Raw genomic sequence first — 17609 nt, 5'->3', positions numbered from 1 at the left:
ATCATTTAAACCAGCAAATTCTCATAAAGGGAAGCTGGAGCCAGAGATTGTTCTGCAGATGAATCTGATGTCAGATAAGTTACTCAACTGTTGCAGCTCTACTTCTGTATTTCTCAGAAGCATTTGAAGGTTCGGCATCATTTCCCTTTGAGAAATAAAATGACAAAACACACACAAAAAAAACATGCTTGTTGCATAAGTTGCCATGGTTTCACCACAGCAGCTCTTTTATTAGCAAAATCATGGAGATTAGTCCACTAATGTCCCCATCCAATGGAAACAGGGGGTTGGGGTCTAGAGGGGGATATGCAACTTGAAACCATCACAGATCCTAATCAATAACAGTGCACTTGTACCCAGCCAGCTGTCTGTCTGTCTGTCTGTCTGTCTGTCTATGCACTGAACACAGATCTACTATGGTCCTACTGTCTGCTACAAGGCCACCATTGGCATCCTCTTTTCAAAGCTTCTCTTTCCTTCATGATTCAATCAGGAATGTTTGTAGCAGCGCACCAACAACGTGCACTCAAACTTTGAGAGAACAGCTTCTTTTTGGTCGCCTAGAAAAATAAAACTTTGAAAGAGGATGACAAGTAGAGGAATAAAGTCCCTTTGATTTATATTGTGCACACATCCACGCTCACACACACAAACCACTCACACACACACACACAGGCATTCGGCCTCAATCACAACAAACCTCTCGCTCGTAGCATGCGCGCGAACCACACATCGGAAAAGGTTTCCACACACCTCTCACAGTATGTCAGCGTCAGAGTGAATTGGTCTACAGAGTCACTTGGTCTTGCTTGATTTGTACAAGGAAGCAAAAATGATGCAACAATGAAATGACCAGAAAAAAAAATGGATAATATGAACTCAGGGGACTTGGGGAGAGTTGAATGGCGGCATCTACATAAACCTAAGTCAACGAAAGGAAAACACTGCAACTAAGGCATGCAAGGCACGAGCAACTAGAAACAAAAGACAGAAAGTGTTCAATCATGGACAAAAAAACAAAAACAAAAGCAAAGGCCCCCCCTTTTTTCTTATATAAAAATTAAAAATAATGATAATAAGGTAAAACAAGCACATTTTAAAAACCGTGAAAAAATCCCTGGCCATAGACAGTTGTACAAATATTTTACACAAAATGTTTTCTCTACACACCGTCTTTAAAACTTTTAGAGATGAACATAAGTTAATAAGAGGTTAAAAGTGACGTTCTCAGCGGAGTCCGTCGTGAAGCTTCCTCCGTTCAGACTCCACTGGGGGAAAAGTCACTCGGTAAGCCGGCCATCAGGCTGCCTGCACAGAAAGAGGAAAGAAAAGCCCCGATCAGAGGAGGGACATGTGACAGAGCGCATGTTGTTTAGCTCGTCAATAAAGCAGCAGACGTTACCTTTAGAAAAGGCCGCAGTCCTTCAGGTTGTTCTTGATGATGACGTCGGTGACGGCATCGAACACAAACTGCACGTTCTTCGTGTCGGTGGCACAGGTGAAGTGGGTGTAGATCTCCTTGGTGTCCTTTCTTTTGTTCAGGTCCTCGAACTGGCACTGAATGTAAGCCGCTGCCTCCTCGTAGGTGTTGGAGCCTAAAAACAGGAGGAGACAATTATAGGTAACAAAGAAGACGTACTAGTACAAAATAAAATCATTAAACCTGTTCTCTGTCAAACAAAAATGAAATGGTGAACAGTCTGCACTTATATAGCACTTTTTTCTACCTTAGCGGCACTCAAAGCGCTTTACAATGTGTTTCTCATTCACAAACACATTCATACACCGATGGCCACAGAGCTGCCATGCAAGGCGCCTGCCTGCAACTTATTTATTCCATCTTCTTTTGCACTGTATGAAAATGTGATTTTTTTTTTTGCTTATTTTTTTAGCCCTTTCTCTCTCCCTCTATATACATATATATATATATATATATTTCTTGTGTGTTTATTCTTTATTTTTATTCATCCTGTTAATATTGTTTTGGCGTGGAACAGGTACGCAAAGCATTCCACTGCGCGTTAAACCGTGTATGACTGTGTTTGTGACCAATAAAGGCCTTGAATCTTCAATCCTTGAAAACTTTGGGTGTCTTGCCCAAGGACACTTTGACTGTGGAGGGGTCGGGGATTAGAGGGCGACCCGCTCTACCACCTGAGCCACAGCTGCCTTAAAATTAAAAATGTAAACACCGATATCTGCATATTCATTAGTCACTCTATCGCAGTAAACTTATTTAACATGCAGTATATGGAACTAAATACGGCCTTTTGTTCTAGAAGGGTACTCAAACAGTTTAGTTCTGCTGTTTCATTAAGTTGGGGGACTCACAGGAGGTCGACTAAAACAAGTAAAACTAACGCCGCGTTGTCTGAAACATCCTGACTTTCAGCTCTTACAGTGGGCAGAGCTACCAAACACTGGGTCCTTCTGATCCCACAATGCAGCTCCAGACCGCCGTTCATTACATCTCCAAACTCCAAACTTCCATTTGTAATGCAGACTTTTATCTTTAAAACTGCTAAACTGCACTGACTTTGGGAAAGCGACCTTTAAAACCACACAGGAAACTATACAACTTATTTCAAAGCTTGCATCGTACTGCTCAGTAAACTTAGGTCCCCCTTTAAAAAGTAACTTTATACACGTTAATAATCTTGTCTTTGCTGACCTCCAGTGGTTTAACTACCTGCCTCTGTGCAGTGACGTACAGCCGTACACTAAGGCCAGTGTTATACTCTGTGCACCCACAGCTACATAGGGTGTCTGCTGGTTATGTACAGTTTGTCATCTGCCCAAATTGTGTGCATGTACAGAATACGTAGATGCAGAAAGTAGTACAATGAAGGCAAACGTGTACGTGAGCACGTCTGTGTGCACATCTGGAACACCTGTGACATCAGTATTTTGTTTTTACAAGTGCAGCAGATGGCCTATATGAGCACACCCATCAGTGATGCTGAGCCTGATCTGAGGTGAACAGGCTTTAAACTTTTAACCTCACAGAGCAGCGGCTAAGCCCTGATGTCAGCTGGATGTGAGGTTACCCTTTAATTCCTCTTTTTCTGAATATATTCTAACATCAATTCAAATATACTGTTGGGAGTACACACTCTGGCTTGTTCTGATCTAACATGGCTGCAGAGTGTTAACAAAGTGACCTGATTAATAAACCTATTTTGATCTGACAGTGGTGTGGTTGTTAAAGGGGAAATAGTTAAAGGAAACAGCTGATGTGTTTTACTTTTGCTGTATTAACCCTACGAGCCCTGAACAATTTTAAGAGTATTTTTACTTCATTGTTTTCCCCTTTATTTTAAGCACTTACATACATGCTGGATCCTGTTTTTTCCAGAACAGTTTAGGCCATCCAGATGTTCCATCATTTGGAATTGTAATACTTGCATTTTTTAAAAATACATCCTTTATGTCAACAGGGTTATTATTTTTATTTTTTCTACACGTATCCTGCCATAAAATTCTGGCAGTACAGGTATCTTTTTAAATTATCTAGTGGAGATTGTCTGGCAATATCAGGACCCTGATGGTAGAATATTGTGTGACCTGTTCTGAGCACCTAATGGAAACGTTGTTCATGTAATCACGCAAGTGTTCAGATGCAGTAGCCGACTTGCAGAGGTGGCAAACCAAGCAAATGATTGCATTGTACAGATATGATCATATCTCGACATCACATCTATGCAAAGATGAGCTGATGAGTAACGGGTGTGGAGGTGGACGCAGAGCGGTATGCACGGTGTTGCACAGATGAGCCACTGGCATTGTTCAAGTGCGGTTTCATTTGACACGTGTTGCACCTTTTCTGCAAACTCCTGCAAATACTTCGAGAGCCAATTCGACTGAGAATGAGGAAACTGAATTTGGACGTGAAATGCTTCCGTCTGGCTGCAAAGGGTTAAAAATTACATTTATATAAAGGTTTGCTCTCCAGAATGAAACCGCACAGAGGATCTAATGGCTGCATTTACCCACATTGACTGATTTTGACTACACAAGGTCAAACTAGTAAGACTCAATGTGAAAGTATTGAGAGTTTTTTTTTCTTACTTGTACAGAATCTTGTCATTCACTTACACTGTGATGAAACAGACACATCTGTGAAATATGAGTGTTCATAATGAAACTGACAAGGACTTATTGTTTAAGCATGACGCAGCCCACACAAGTCAAGAGCAGAGCAGAGGATAGAGGAGGACAAAACCAGATCTTTGTGTCATCTGTGGAGACTGACACACCTTTGAGTGGCCACAAAAGGAAGACCAGCTGAACGTTTTAAACATGTTCTGGAAAAACTATTTGTGCGTACAACTTGAAGTGTAAAAAAAAATGTTCAACTGTCTTGTTTGAATCCTTAAAAGACCTTGAGTTAAGACTGAATGAATGAGGACACTGTTAGAGACCTGGTAGACAGCCGTACAATTCAGCTCTATGCTCTCGCTTAAACACTCCAAACATACCTGGCAGGAATTAATGGTTTATATGCACCAACAGCATACAAAGTACAGTATTTGCATGTACAGAACACCTGCTCTGCATACAAGTGTTTGTGTATGTGACTCTCTCTCACCTGCATATTCTGGGTAACAGATTGTAAGAGGGCTCTTTTTGATCTTCTCCTCAAACAGGTCTTTCTTGTTGAGGAAGAGGATGATGGAGGTGTCTGTGAACCACTTGTTGTTGCAGATGGAGTCGAACAGCTTCATGCTCTCATGCATTCGGTTCTGAACGAGAAGACAGGTGCACAATAGTAACCCAACAGAGAAGAAGAAGAAGAAGAAGTAGTAGTGGCAGGTAGAGTATGTTGAGGTCAGACAGGTCATACCATCTCCTCGTCCTCGGCCAGCACCAGGTCGTAGTCGCTCAGAGCCACACAGAAGATGATGGCAGTGACTCCCTCGAAACAATGGATCCACTTCTTTCTCTCTGATCTCTGTCCGCCGACATCAAACATCCTGAGATCACAGAAACACACCGGGAAAATAATCACACCAACACTTTCACTCAAACTGACATTTTCAGAAGTTACTTGGAGCAGCTAAAATTTTTCAAAATATATCTCAATTAAAGAGGCATTTCTGAATGTGAATTCAGCCTTGATCGCACCTGTCACCACATTTTTGTCACAATTTTTCATAAACGTAGTTAATTAGTCGATGTAGGAAGATGCTGGATTCAGACCACATGATATTCTTGTCTAATACAAAGCTCAGTGTGTTAGATTAGATGATTATGGAGGTCTAAATTTGGGCTGTGACTTCGCCGAGACACACGACAGACGTGTTGGCTGCTGACCAGGAAACAACGACCAGAAACTAGACTGTAAACATACATAAATTTGAAACATTCTGGCTGCACTGTGTTTGAAATAGCCTAGAAAAGAAAGGAAAAACAACTGTGGATGCGTCCGTGGGTCACACCAAGACAGTATGGGTCGTCTATGTTTTAGTCCAGCTTTGCAATGTTGTGTGCTGAAGAGTACTTTGGGTCACAACTGGTTGACTTCAAACAACACACAAGAAGGTTTAAAAAAAAGATCTGATGTGCTAAGCATCACATATGATAGACTCCACAAGATCAGTGATCAGCTGTCGTGCCTGAAGCTCAATGTCAATGCCCAGCGTCTTTCTAGCTTGGCTACTTTCATCCAAAACAAAGAACATTTGAATAAGTCTAAAACCAGAGCAGGACCACGACGCATAGCGTGACCAGGGTTGAGTCACTGGTGGTTGCACTCACTTGAAGTGCAGGTCTTTGAAGGTGAAGTGTGTCTCCACAATACCAGTAGTTTTGACTCTGGTCCTCAACACATCCTGCTGGGTGGGCACATAAGCCCCGTGGGATATCCTGTCCAGGTCATTTAGGTAACTTTGGGAAGAGAAAGGTCAACAAAAGAAAGAAAGATTGGCAACAGATTTAACAAATTCAATTCAACAATGGGTCTTTATCTGCCAAGTCCCATGCTAGTTCCTGTATGTGTGTCAGTGCGTCCTACTCACTAAGCTGCAGAGTCGTTGAGCTGGTACTCCCGGGAGCGACTGAAGCAGGCCTGAACTCCTCCGTCCTTCCACAGCCGCTGGATGACTCCGGCCAGTTCGCCGGTCATGAAGCCCTCTTCTGCTGAACCCGCCAGAACGAACAGCTGCCGCGCATCATCCTATAGAGAAAATAAAAATCAATAACTGGCGATGTATTTGTTTGTAAATTTATATCAGTTTTGCAAGTGTGTGTGTTTTCCAGCTGCAAGCTAATCACCATTACGAGGATGAAGATGAACATTTAAAGTGCATTTATTGCCAAATGAGGCCTGTGTTGCACATTTATTGTATGATTAAGAAATTACATTATACTTTGCTGTAACTGTATTAATCATAACAGACTGTACCCGATGAAAGGATGTCACAGTTCATAAAATCATACTGAGAGATTTCTGGGCACGTACCAAATGCCTTGTTTGGGCACAAATGAGGTGATAAATTAAAAATGACAAATTAGAGTGTCTGTTCCAGTCCTTTTAGTCATGGCACTCTGCATAAAATTAGATTTCAAACGCTGCACACACTACTTCTACATGCACACCAATATTGCACCATTATTCCAGCTATGAAATTATTCCAGATTGGATGTGGGTCATGAAATCAAGATATTGTGTTTGGACATTCTGAATTTGGCCTTACTCTGATTAAGACATGTGGAATACGCTGAAACAACTGGGAGCATTTCAACTGTGGTTTTTAAATTTATAGTCTTTTTCAAAATCAGGGCAAAACCCCAAATAATTAGAATAAAAACTGTGTCTGAAGGTCAGTAGCAAAACCTCGATGTCTGTAAGAGCATAAAATCAGGAGGAAAAAAGTGGTTTTGGGATTTGAAATTGGTCACGATGACAGAGCGAGAACAGTCATGCTGACGCACTGACTTAGTCTTTTATTATGTGAGGAAAAAACAGATGAGTGAAATGAAACAGGAGTCTGTTTTAAATCAAACTCTCAAATCTGCACAGTATTTATTTGCAGCATATGATAATGATACGCTACACTTGTGTAAAACAGTAAACCATTGAGCAAAGATTCTGTAACACTCAAGGAAAACACGAATGTCGCTGCAAAACTGCCTCTTGCTGTCCATAACGAGCACTTTTTAATTGACTGCATCCGCTAAAGGACGCATGGACAGCTATCATAATGAGCCTCAGCTGCAAAATGTTCTGAACGTATTAAACTCAGACCAGCCATATCTGATGTGCTGCAGAAGGAGGGAATGCGAAGAAAACTGCCCGTCAGGACAGTGACCGAGTAGCTGTTACCCTTAAAGCACTGAGCTGTTTACTTTACAGAAACACAACACGTAATGTTCCGAGAACTGAGTAAATGTCAGGTCAGTTTTCTTTCACTTACTGCTCTGGCTTGATCAGCAAAGTCGATCTTGAGGCGTCCCATCGCTCTGATGATGGCAATAATGGACTGGATAGTGTTGCTGTAGACCACGGCCTTGTACTGCTTGCACTCCTCCTCTGAGTAGCCGGCTTCATGGATGATCCTGGCACACAAAGAGAGGATGTTAACAGGCGTCTACCAGTAGCTTTACCGCAGACTTGTTCCTGAAATAAACTATTGTATATAATAAATGATTAAAGTCAAACCACACACTTAGATGTTGAAGGTTTAGGAAAAGTGTGGTCAGTCCAATAAAGACATGTGGCAGCCTAATTTTACTCTCCAGATCTAAATATGATTTAGTATAGTGTTCATTTTGTTTGATAATTACGCATTTTAAATGGGTTTTAATCATGTAGGAGTTGTGTTTACTTGGGGGCAGCAGAGGAAGTTGTGAACACAACATAAGTTGATACAGCAAACAACTGCTTATTTAGACATCCAGTAGCCAGAGTCGTGTTTACATCCACTCCGTCCAATATTCATGCTCTGAGCTGTTTTTGATCTGTACCAGCTTCTCCAGGGAAATGCTTGGCTCTTCAGCTACTACAAGCTCCTCTGTGTTTACCAGTTAGTGGCTCGCTGAGCCTGTCGGCTGTTTGGTGCTGAGCAGGTTGCATGCAGTGACTTTTTGGAGCACTTCTACTGAAGACAACAAAATGAGAGCGATTACAGTCGACCAACACAGGAGCTGACACGCTGTACACATGACCGTAGAGCTGAGGGGAGGCGTAGATCCAGGTGATAGTTCTCTGTGGGTCAATGATCATTTATTGTCACACTGTTTTCACTTTGTCATGTGCAACTAGGGCTGGACCCGAATAGCCGACTATTCGTTCGCTGTGCTGGAATCAGGATATCAATTTTGATCTCTGAATATCTCTCCTCGCGGAACGAATACCCACCCGTCACCACCGCGTGGCCCCCCTAAATATTCGGGATATTCGTCATTAATTGGGGCAGAACATCCGGAGAACAGAAACTGCTATTCGGATCAGCCCTATTGTGAAACATTATTTATAGAGTACAGATTATAGCACTTTAAAAATCTGTTCAGACGAGTTTGTCCTAATTTTTAATGAAATTTGATTTGGATTATTTTAGCTTCCTTTCGGTGTAAAGTCATTATTAAACAACTTCTGTCTAATTCTACCAAATAAGACTAAAATTCTTGACTCACTTGTTGTTCTAATATCAAAGCTCTTGGTGATCTATGATACAAGGACGTGTGATTATGTCCCTTATAGTCCCTGTTCACTGTATGGTGCACTCTATATTTTTTACTACTAGAAATCCAACAACAATGTTTGTCGTCAAATAATGACCAACACAAAAAACATGCCAGTGATGACGCAAGATAATTATAAAAAAGTTTCTGAATTCTCAGTTTACTGCTCACTACAGAGTAAGTTCCTGAATGCCCATTATTTAGGTAATGAGTGAGACGAGGGATGGTTTCAATCCCAGTGACTAAGTGTGTCACCTGTTGATTACTCATCATCGTCGGGTGACCTGATGTGTACAAAGTGTGTCAGCTGTGCTCTCTGTGCAGTCTGAGTAAGTCCAGTAGGACTGAAACAATGGTGCACATTATTGTCTTTAACAAATAATAGTTGAAGCGTTTCAGCCGTGCTGGTAAATGTGTTACTGATCATTCAGACTTACTTCATTTGCTTGACAATTGTACTTTTCCCAGACTCGCCGGCACCTGAAACAGAACAGAAAATTACAGTTTACATTATAGTACAGCACAGTGCACACAATACCACATTAGTGAGACATAAACCCACTATCCACATACATTAATTTACTGTTTTAACATATTTTCTGTTGCATGGAGGGTTTATGCTGACATCAAGTTTCATATGTTGGTTTCAAACCATCCAAAACATATGAGGCTTCAGTCAGTTACCGAGGCCTCTGTTGTCATTTATTTATGCACTGTGTTAACAAACACGCTCGGACTGAAAGCATGTCTTAAATATATACACCACAAGATTAAATCACTCACAACATTAAAACCACCTGCACAATATTGTGTAGGTCCACCTTGTGCAGTAAAAACAGCTCTGAGCCATCGAGACACGGACTCATCAAGACCTCTGGAGGCGTGCTGTAGAATCAAGGACCAAGATATTAGCAGCAGATCCTTTAAGCCCTGCAAGTTTCAAGGTGCGGTCTCCATGGATTGGACTCGTGCTTCCAGCGCATCCCACAGATGTTCAATCAGATTGAGATCTGGGGAATTTGGAGGTCAAGTCAACCACTTGAACCATTCTTGCAGTGTGACAGGGAGCATTATTCAGCTGAAAGAGACGTCGGCCATCACAAAAAAACAAAAAACAAAAAAAAAACTGTTGCCATGAAGGGGTGTAGGTGGTCTGCAGCAGTGTTTACATAGGTGGTGGATGTCAAAGTAACAGCCACATGAATGCCAGGACCCAAGGTTGTCCAGCAGATCATTGCTCAGCACATTGGATTTGCTGGCATTGTTTCTTCTTATAGTGCTGCCACCTCTTGCACAGGCAAACAAGGCTCATACAGACTAGACCACAGTCCCGGTGATGCCATGTGTGCATCACCAGGATGGCACCTACCATGGCTCACCTGGCCACGGTAGGTGCTTTCAGAGGTGGAGCCTACATCGGGCACCCTGACCAGTCTACAACCATGCAGCCCCATATGCAATGAGCTGCGATGTTCTCTGTGTATTAAGGCCTTTCCATTATAGGAGCAATAAAGCTGTGCTGTATTAACTCTTATGTGGGATTGAAACACATGGGCTGGCCTTCGCTCGTAGTTAAGCATCTCGTGCCAATGACCCTGTCGTCGGTTCACTGGCTATCCTGTCTTGGACCACTTTTGGTAGGTAGTAACCACTGCACATCCCCACAAGACACAAGACCTGCTGTTTGGGGATGTTCTGACCCAGTCATCGAGCCATCACAATTTGGTTGAAGCGGCTCAGATCCTTACACTTGCCAAATTTTACTGCTTCTAAAACATCAACTTCAAGAACTGCCTGTTCACTTGCTGCTTTATATTTCCCAGTCACATCAATAGGTGCCATTATAATGAGATCATATTATTTACTTCACCCATCAATGGTTTTAATGTTATGGCTCACTGGTGTACGCAATTTACAGTTAAATCAAGCTTTTGTTTTTTATCAAAGTTCTGTACAGCCCTCCAGTCAAAACAGAAATGTGACTAAATGGGTTATGATGGCAGCAAAACAAAGACTACTCTTTGCCAAACATACTTTTCCCAGAATGTAGCCGACTTCGACCTGCGCTACATCGACAGTCACATTATCACAGGACGCCGTTGAGAAGTGTCTAACGCCCGCTTTAGTCGGGTCACAGCGCAATTGGATTAATCAACTGGATCCTCTTGTCAATGAGATTATACACAGCTTAAACTTCCCGGGGTTAGAAACTCATCCTGCATCAGGCTGCCGAGACTCAGAGCTGTCAGATGTACGACATATGTGCTGTTGAATCGAGACCAATATACAATGTTATGTTATAAAGATATTAAAAATGTGATAAACATATATTGCGGCAACGATCACATCCTTTTGAATTATCCACAGAGGTTTTGTTGGTATGCCATCTCACATACAGTCTCTAGCTTCCTCTGAGATTCTGCCGTGTTTTGAGCTGAGCACACAACATTTTAATTACCTTACCTCTGCAGGGACTCTCAACTCCCTAGTGAGCAGAACTGTTCACAAATTCATCGTCCCATATGATAAACAGCCACACACCACAGAGATAATATTACTGAAAACATCACTTAAATTTAATTTGCAAACACACTCTCGCGCCTCACTGAGCTACTGAAATTGCAGAGCTTAACAGAAACCAATTACAGCAACAATCGGAACAGTAAAGTGTTTCACGTTTGCCAGTGAGCAGAGATGTTTGACAGAACCACAATGACTGGACTGGAGGAACACACAATCCCCACAGGCCATATAAAACGCACATATTGCTGCAGCAAACAGTATTAGTGTGCCGCTTCTTCTGCTGCTGTTCAACAAAAATGCTGCTACACAAGAACAAAAATCTGTCTTCATTACTTGTATTTGTGCAGCACGCACACAAACAATCTACATTTGAGGCAGTCCTCCCACTCAAAACAGTCATGACAAGAGAGCATGTCATTCGCTGATTACTGCATTATTGCCAACATCCCCAGAGGTAAGCCTGACAGGGCGGCAAACTGCAGTAAGCACAAATCTGTCTCCCACAGAAACACACACAGTACAACAGAAATCCAGCATCACGTGAAACACATATGTGCGCTTGAAGATATCGGCTAGGATCATCATCGAATAATAAATCCACAAAACAGCCTCACACATCTCATGCAGGTGCTTGTAGGAATCGTGACAGGGGGAAAAACCACAACCATGAAAATTCAAATGAGATCTCTTCTCAAATGACCCGCGCACATAAACAGAGCGACTGCTGCAGCTGAACAATGTGAAGTGTGTGTGAAGTCATATGTCTGAAAATAAGTGGTGGCACCGAACAGCCTAAGCAGAGATTAACTAAAAGACGCAGAATGCGATTTCATTTTTAAATCAGCTTGGAGATTGCAAGGCTCGGGCAGACATCCAGTTAGCATGCATTAGCCGTTTCTGTTGTGTGTGTATAGTTGCCACAGATGCTTATTGCTGTCAGCCAGGCTGCATAGGTTGCTATGCAACCTCCTGCCTGTCTATCTATACTGAGACAGCCAGCAGTGGTCATAAGCTTCCAGTAATAGGAGGAACAGAGATAAGGTGTGGCAGCTATCCTTGAAACGATGAAACAATCCAAAAGAGATGTCAGATCGAATGCAGATACTGGGAAGAGAATCTGGATGTCATATGGGAGTTTGTTTATGATTTTGCCATCACAAAATAGCTGCAAATGCTGCATTTTACCAGTCACAAAAGGCTGCATTGTATTTTGCTAATAGAATTTCCTGGACATATTTGCCTGCTGAGCCACCGTATTCAAATGACCAGACAAATGCTTTTTTCCCTCAAAACACCCTATCAGCTAACCGGATTTTGAATAGAACATAAAATCACACACACGAGATGACAGATTATGTTATTAATGGATGGTAAACAATCCTGCGAGTCGGAAACCATAAACAGGAACATTTCTTCCAGCATTTCTGTTCACTTCAGTGAGGAAACATCCATCCAGACTTGCTGAGCAGCATAGCTGGCATTAACTCTGAGCACACTCGTACAATCACTCAACTTTTACTACGTTTTACTTGGTATTCATTTAACATGTTTTGTTAAATATTTGCTGGCTTGATCCAGTTTGGCAGATTGCTAAACTGCGTGTGGAGATTCAACCGGCCTGAAGTACGACAACTTTGTGTTTATTTTATGTGACGAATCGCTGCGAAACAGGAAGACAGCTAGCAAGCTACTGAAATTTAAATCGGATTAATATGTGCGATCTCACTCACGCCCAACAACAATATGTGACGGGGAGACCTGTTAAACATAATATCTGGGACATTGTTTGAGCTTAAGCGGTGAGCTAGCTAATTAATCCAGGCTAGCACCGAGGAGCTAAACTAGCTAAGCAGCTAATTGCTCCGTTAAATTAGCTTAGTGACTTACCACGCTACGGTGGCAGCAAAAGTAAGCACTGCGCTGATAACTAACCGGACTTTGTCGACTAAGCTGTTTTTATTTCGTTGCGAAGAAAAATAAACGAACTCCAGCAGCTCAAACTTTTGAGCTAACGGCACCAGCAGCCCCACCACTACCGCCGCCGTGCCATTCAAATAAAGCCCCGAAATGTCTCCAACTCTGCCGCCTGGCTGCTTCATCAGCAGGTGGGTTCAACTTTAATTTCCCCGAAAACCTAAACATGTTTTTAACGGTGTGTTTTTTTAAATTCAGAGCAGGCACTGGGCAGTGGTAAGGTCGCTCTCCAGCAAACAGAGCGAGAACCGGACCCTCCGTCCATCCATCTTTCTCTCACCGAGCAGCAGCAGCTTGACCTCCCGGGCAGCTTTTTCTCCGTCGTCCCGCAGATTCCGGTCGATCATCTTGCTCCGCTCCTGCGCCGCCTTGTCGTCCGTGCTCAGAGTACATCCCATCTTCTTCTCTCCTGGCCTCCGAGTAAATAAAAAGAAACGCAGACTAACTTTAACTACGAGCGCAACGACATGCAAAGGCTACCGAGCTAGCATCCAGTGAGGCGGCGGAGGAGGAGGAGGAGGAGGAGGAGGAGGGGGCAGGCAGGCTGTCTCTCCAACACTTGAGATTCAAACACGCCCTGTAGCTTCCCACTCGAGCTCCGCGACTCGCAGCCAAAACTTCGCGATTTTTAACCAACCGCAAAGCGTGGTTTTCTCTATATGTGGTTCTTCTGCTTGGATTTCAGCTAGCCAAACAACGGGCCGGGCGGTGTGGTTCGCAGATAGCCGAGCAGAGAGCACAGAGACACGGGCAGCATCTGCGTCGGAGTCTCAAAATCTTCTCTTCCTGTTCTGCTCACATACCTGCGAACTGCGCATGCGTGGCAGAGCAACAAGCTTCTTTTAAAAAATTATAAGCTTCTTTCAGGAGGTGATCACTGTGGGAAACGTTCACAGCGAGAAAGAACACGTAAAGCTGGGCAAGATCCAAAGAAAAACAGCTCAAATATCTCACATACAAAGATCAGATTATAAGGCTTTCAAATCAAAGTTTCGACTTTGTATTTATCAGATTCTGCAGATTCCCAGCTACATAATATGCAGGTTTCAGACAATCTATCCCACTTAATTGTAAATATTTGCTGAACCTGATTCTTTTTTTTTTTTTTTTTACAAGAGTCGTAACACTTGCTGTTTATGTAACATGCAACACTTGTTCTTAAAATCTTCCATCTTTGATTAAATATTCATATTTTTATTGTTAAAATTGTTATAATTCAAATTCCTTACATGTGAAAACCTATTTAGCATGATTCTTTTTCATAATTTTGATTTATTAAGTGAGAAAAGAACATTTCACGCCTGAGGTTTGACTTTGATTTTGCATGTTGCCTCTAGCTCATGATTTAGACACAAAATGAATCAGAACATGTCATCAGGAATCCTCATAATTTCTACTAAACTTTGATTTCATGAGTAAAAAGTGTAATTAATACTTCAAAAATGTAGAAATCATTCGTGAATATAAGCCAAGACATGATATGTTACAAATCTGGGTCCATGATTTTGAAACTTGTTAGTCGAAATTACTGATTAGCCAAAACAAGCCTGCTATCTTATGATTTAGTTTTAAAAAAAACATAATTGCAACTTAAATATTAAAATATTGTCTTTACATTTCCTAATTGTAATTTCAGAAGCCACATTTTGTTGACATAATATCCCATAGTTTTGGTTTCCTTAGTTAAGTCAATAGATTGATTTATTATGCCATAATTTTGATTTTCTTACATAATCGTGATTTGATAAGTTCAGATATTGTATTATTACATATTATTATATATTATTTGAATTTCAACGGCCAAAATTTTGACATAGCATCTTGATTATTTTCTTTTTTGCTTTATTGTCTCATTGTTTATTTAATTAGTCAATACAGTGACTCATTATTTCATTCTGAGTTAAAATTCTAACTCATCATTTTGGCCAACCATGAGTGCTGCCATTTGTCCCCTGCCTAAGATGTCATCCGTTATTGTTAGAAAACAACTCATATTTGCAGACAGATCAATTCTAAATGTCGTGTCAGGTTTTAAAAAGAAGCAGCTTCAGTGTTTCCCTGATGTGTTGGTAACATTTCTGGTGTCCAGACAGTCGGGCGTCAATTCAGGCAAATCAGCTGCAATTAGATGTCGCATGTTTGTTTTGTGGGATGATGCATTACATAAATGGGAGAGATGGACGGACGGTAGAGTGGTATAATACTCGCTTCAGTCGGGCTGTCGGAGCTGATTTGCATCGCCAGCCTCTGTCGTGAGCTGCTGGTGCTCAGTAACATTTTTGCATGAGCAAGTTGTAAAAACTACTCAGAGATGCTTTTAGTACAGAAAAGATCAGCTTCTTGGGCTATTTAGTCAGTCTAATATTATTTGTTTCGTTGCATTATCAAAAATCACTTGTCAAAGATCTGTCTCACAGCTGACAGTTTCACTTGTCACTGTAGGCAAAGCACCGGTGTATTAATGATGGCTTCATTTCATTTAGGGGAGGTCCTGTCCTCGTGTATGCTGCGTCACTGTCATGGCTTACTGAGACACTTAATGCATCTTAAGCATCATTAACTCCACCTGAGCTTCCCTTTTTTTTTTTCTACTGTGAGAAAGGTCAATTCCACCCCCAAAGACTCCAGTAATTTCTCCAGGATCAGAGTGAAAAAACTGAAAACATCAAGACAAGCAACACCTACAAACATCAACACGTATGAGTGTCGCCACTGATTATATTCACTTCTAAAGCAGACTGAAGTGAATCTGTTTCACAATCCACAGATCTATTTTAAAGACAACATCACACATGAGAAACACAGGGATCCCAACAGACAACACACAAGAGGATGCTGAATTAACTCATGTATTTCTTAGCTAATTATTTAGAATTGACCAACACTGGTCTCAAAGAGAGGTTGCTCTGATGGCGAAGGCTTTCTGTCGGGTACTGATAGGACGAGCTGAGGCTCACAAATGAGGCCTGCACCCTGTGGCTTAACATCACCAGTGACCACATCCAGGAATTCAAATAAGCTCTGCGGCCGAAGCACCTGAAATCTGTACATCTGAAACAAACAGAGTGCAAAAATGTCATGCGTGAGTTCATTTTATGGGACAATTATTTGAATGATGCTCAGATTATGCCTGCGTGCGGACATACTGGGAGCAAATATGGAGAAATTGTACAACCAGTAACTTTTTGTATTCTCTCGTGATGATCAGAATTAACATGACCCCAAGTAAACCTTCATATTCTCAATTGTTTAATGTGTACACAGGATGAGATAGGGTTGAGATGTGGTAAGAATTCATCTCCTCACTTTACATACGATTTCCTTTGCAGATGGCCCCAACATCATGCAAACTAGCGCCACAATTTTTCCAGTCCGCTCTAAGTGAACATGGAAAGATTTCCCTTTTGCATGTGCAGCACACGGGGTGGGCAGCGCAAAACCCTTCTCAATAATCATCAGCAAATGATATAACACACAAGTCCGGCATTCAAATGAGGGTGTGTTCTCTGACAGGGGAGGGATGTATTTCGCTGTTGCCATGGCAGCGCCGTGTCAGAGCGCCCACAAGCACCGGGAAAACGCTCTGACTCCTTCAAGTGATGGAGCCTCACGAGTGTCGTGATGAACGCTGAGACGACAGAGCGGCTCGTCAGCACTCTGATGCTCACTTTGCTCCGCGGGGACCTATTAGTGTGTGTTTGTGTGTTGTTCAGGTGCAAAACATTCGCTTTCTGTTGTTTGACATCATCTAAACCTTCTGTCAGACCGAGTGTCAGACTCTTATGATCAGTAATTAAATATTACCCCAGAACTATTTCTTGATGTATAATATTTTAGCATCTTATTAATTTTCTTTATTCCATCCATCCATTCATCCATCCATCCATTATCTGTACACCACTTAATAAATTGTATTTTTTTGTTTTCTCACCTAATTTTGTCCCCATTTTTTTGTAGATATATTTTCCTGGATGCTTTGACGGTGTTGTTATTCTGATATTCATGCCAAAAAAGCTTATTGAATGGAGAAGTGACTAACCGATGAATGACTTTGGTTATAAAATCTGACAACATCAGTTATTTGTGAACACCAGAAACTGATCACAGCACCAGGACAGTCAGAGGTCAGATAAGGGAGAATATTCAGAAACATTTCATGCTGTCAGAGATCATTTTTTCAGTAGAAGCATCTACCTCTGCCTCTGCCTCAACCACATCCATTAAGCCTGAGATCACATGATGGTCGCCATCTCCATGAGAACTAAGCAACACCATCCGCTGTAAAAGCTCGTAAGTGGGGAATATTTACAAGATGGATCCCAGATCACGGCTCTGCACTGCGTCACGACTGTGTTTTGTGACATGACGTCATGAAACAGGGAATAGTTCAATCACAAAACACAAACTATTCAATGTCAGTGTTTACTTAT

General features: G+C 41.8%; 1 protein-coding gene across 1 annotated transcript; it reads right to left on the bottom strand.

Moving 5' to 3' along the window:
- Nucleotides 1-187: 187 nt before the first annotated feature.
- LOC103373780 (guanine nucleotide-binding protein G(i) subunit alpha-1) lies at nt 188-13946 on the bottom strand. The gene is made up of 9 exons (XM_008303767.1): nt 13460-13946; nt 9120-9162; nt 7416-7557; nt 6018-6175; nt 5758-5886; nt 4844-4973; nt 4589-4742; nt 1403-1595; nt 188-1308 (listed from the first exon to the last, which is right to left on the bottom strand). Exons 1-8 carry the CDS (start codon nt 13575-13577, stop codon nt 1405-1407), a joined length of 1065 nt encoding a protein of 354 aa, XP_008301989.1. The 5' UTR covers nt 13578-13946; the 3' UTR covers nt 188-1308; nt 1403-1404.
- Nucleotides 13947-17609: the final 3663 nt, after the last annotated feature.

This window comes from Stegastes partitus, unplaced genomic scaffold, assembly GCF_000690725.1.
Source record: "Stegastes partitus isolate 25-593 unplaced genomic scaffold, Stegastes_partitus-1.0.2 Scaffold2066, whole genome shotgun sequence".
In the NCBI taxonomy this organism is placed as follows: Eukaryota; Metazoa; Chordata; class Actinopteri; family Pomacentridae; genus Stegastes; species Stegastes partitus.
The sequence above is the reverse complement of the archived record's forward strand: the minus strand, read 5'-3'. Positions and strand labels throughout refer to the sequence as shown.

Coding starts and splice junctions, on each gene's coding strand:
- LOC103373780 (XM_008303767.1), bottom strand. CDS start 13,577: ATGGGATGTACTCTGAGCACGGACGACAAGGCGGCGCAGGAGCGGAGC. Junction 9,163..13,459: donor GGTCAAGCTGCTGCTGCTCG/GTGAGAGAAAGA, acceptor GTTCTGTTTCAG/GTGCCGGCGAGTCTGGGAAA. Junction 7,558..9,119: donor ACAATTGTCAAGCAAATGAA/GTAAGTCTGAAT, acceptor TTTGTGTGCCAG/GATCATCCATGAAGCCGGCT.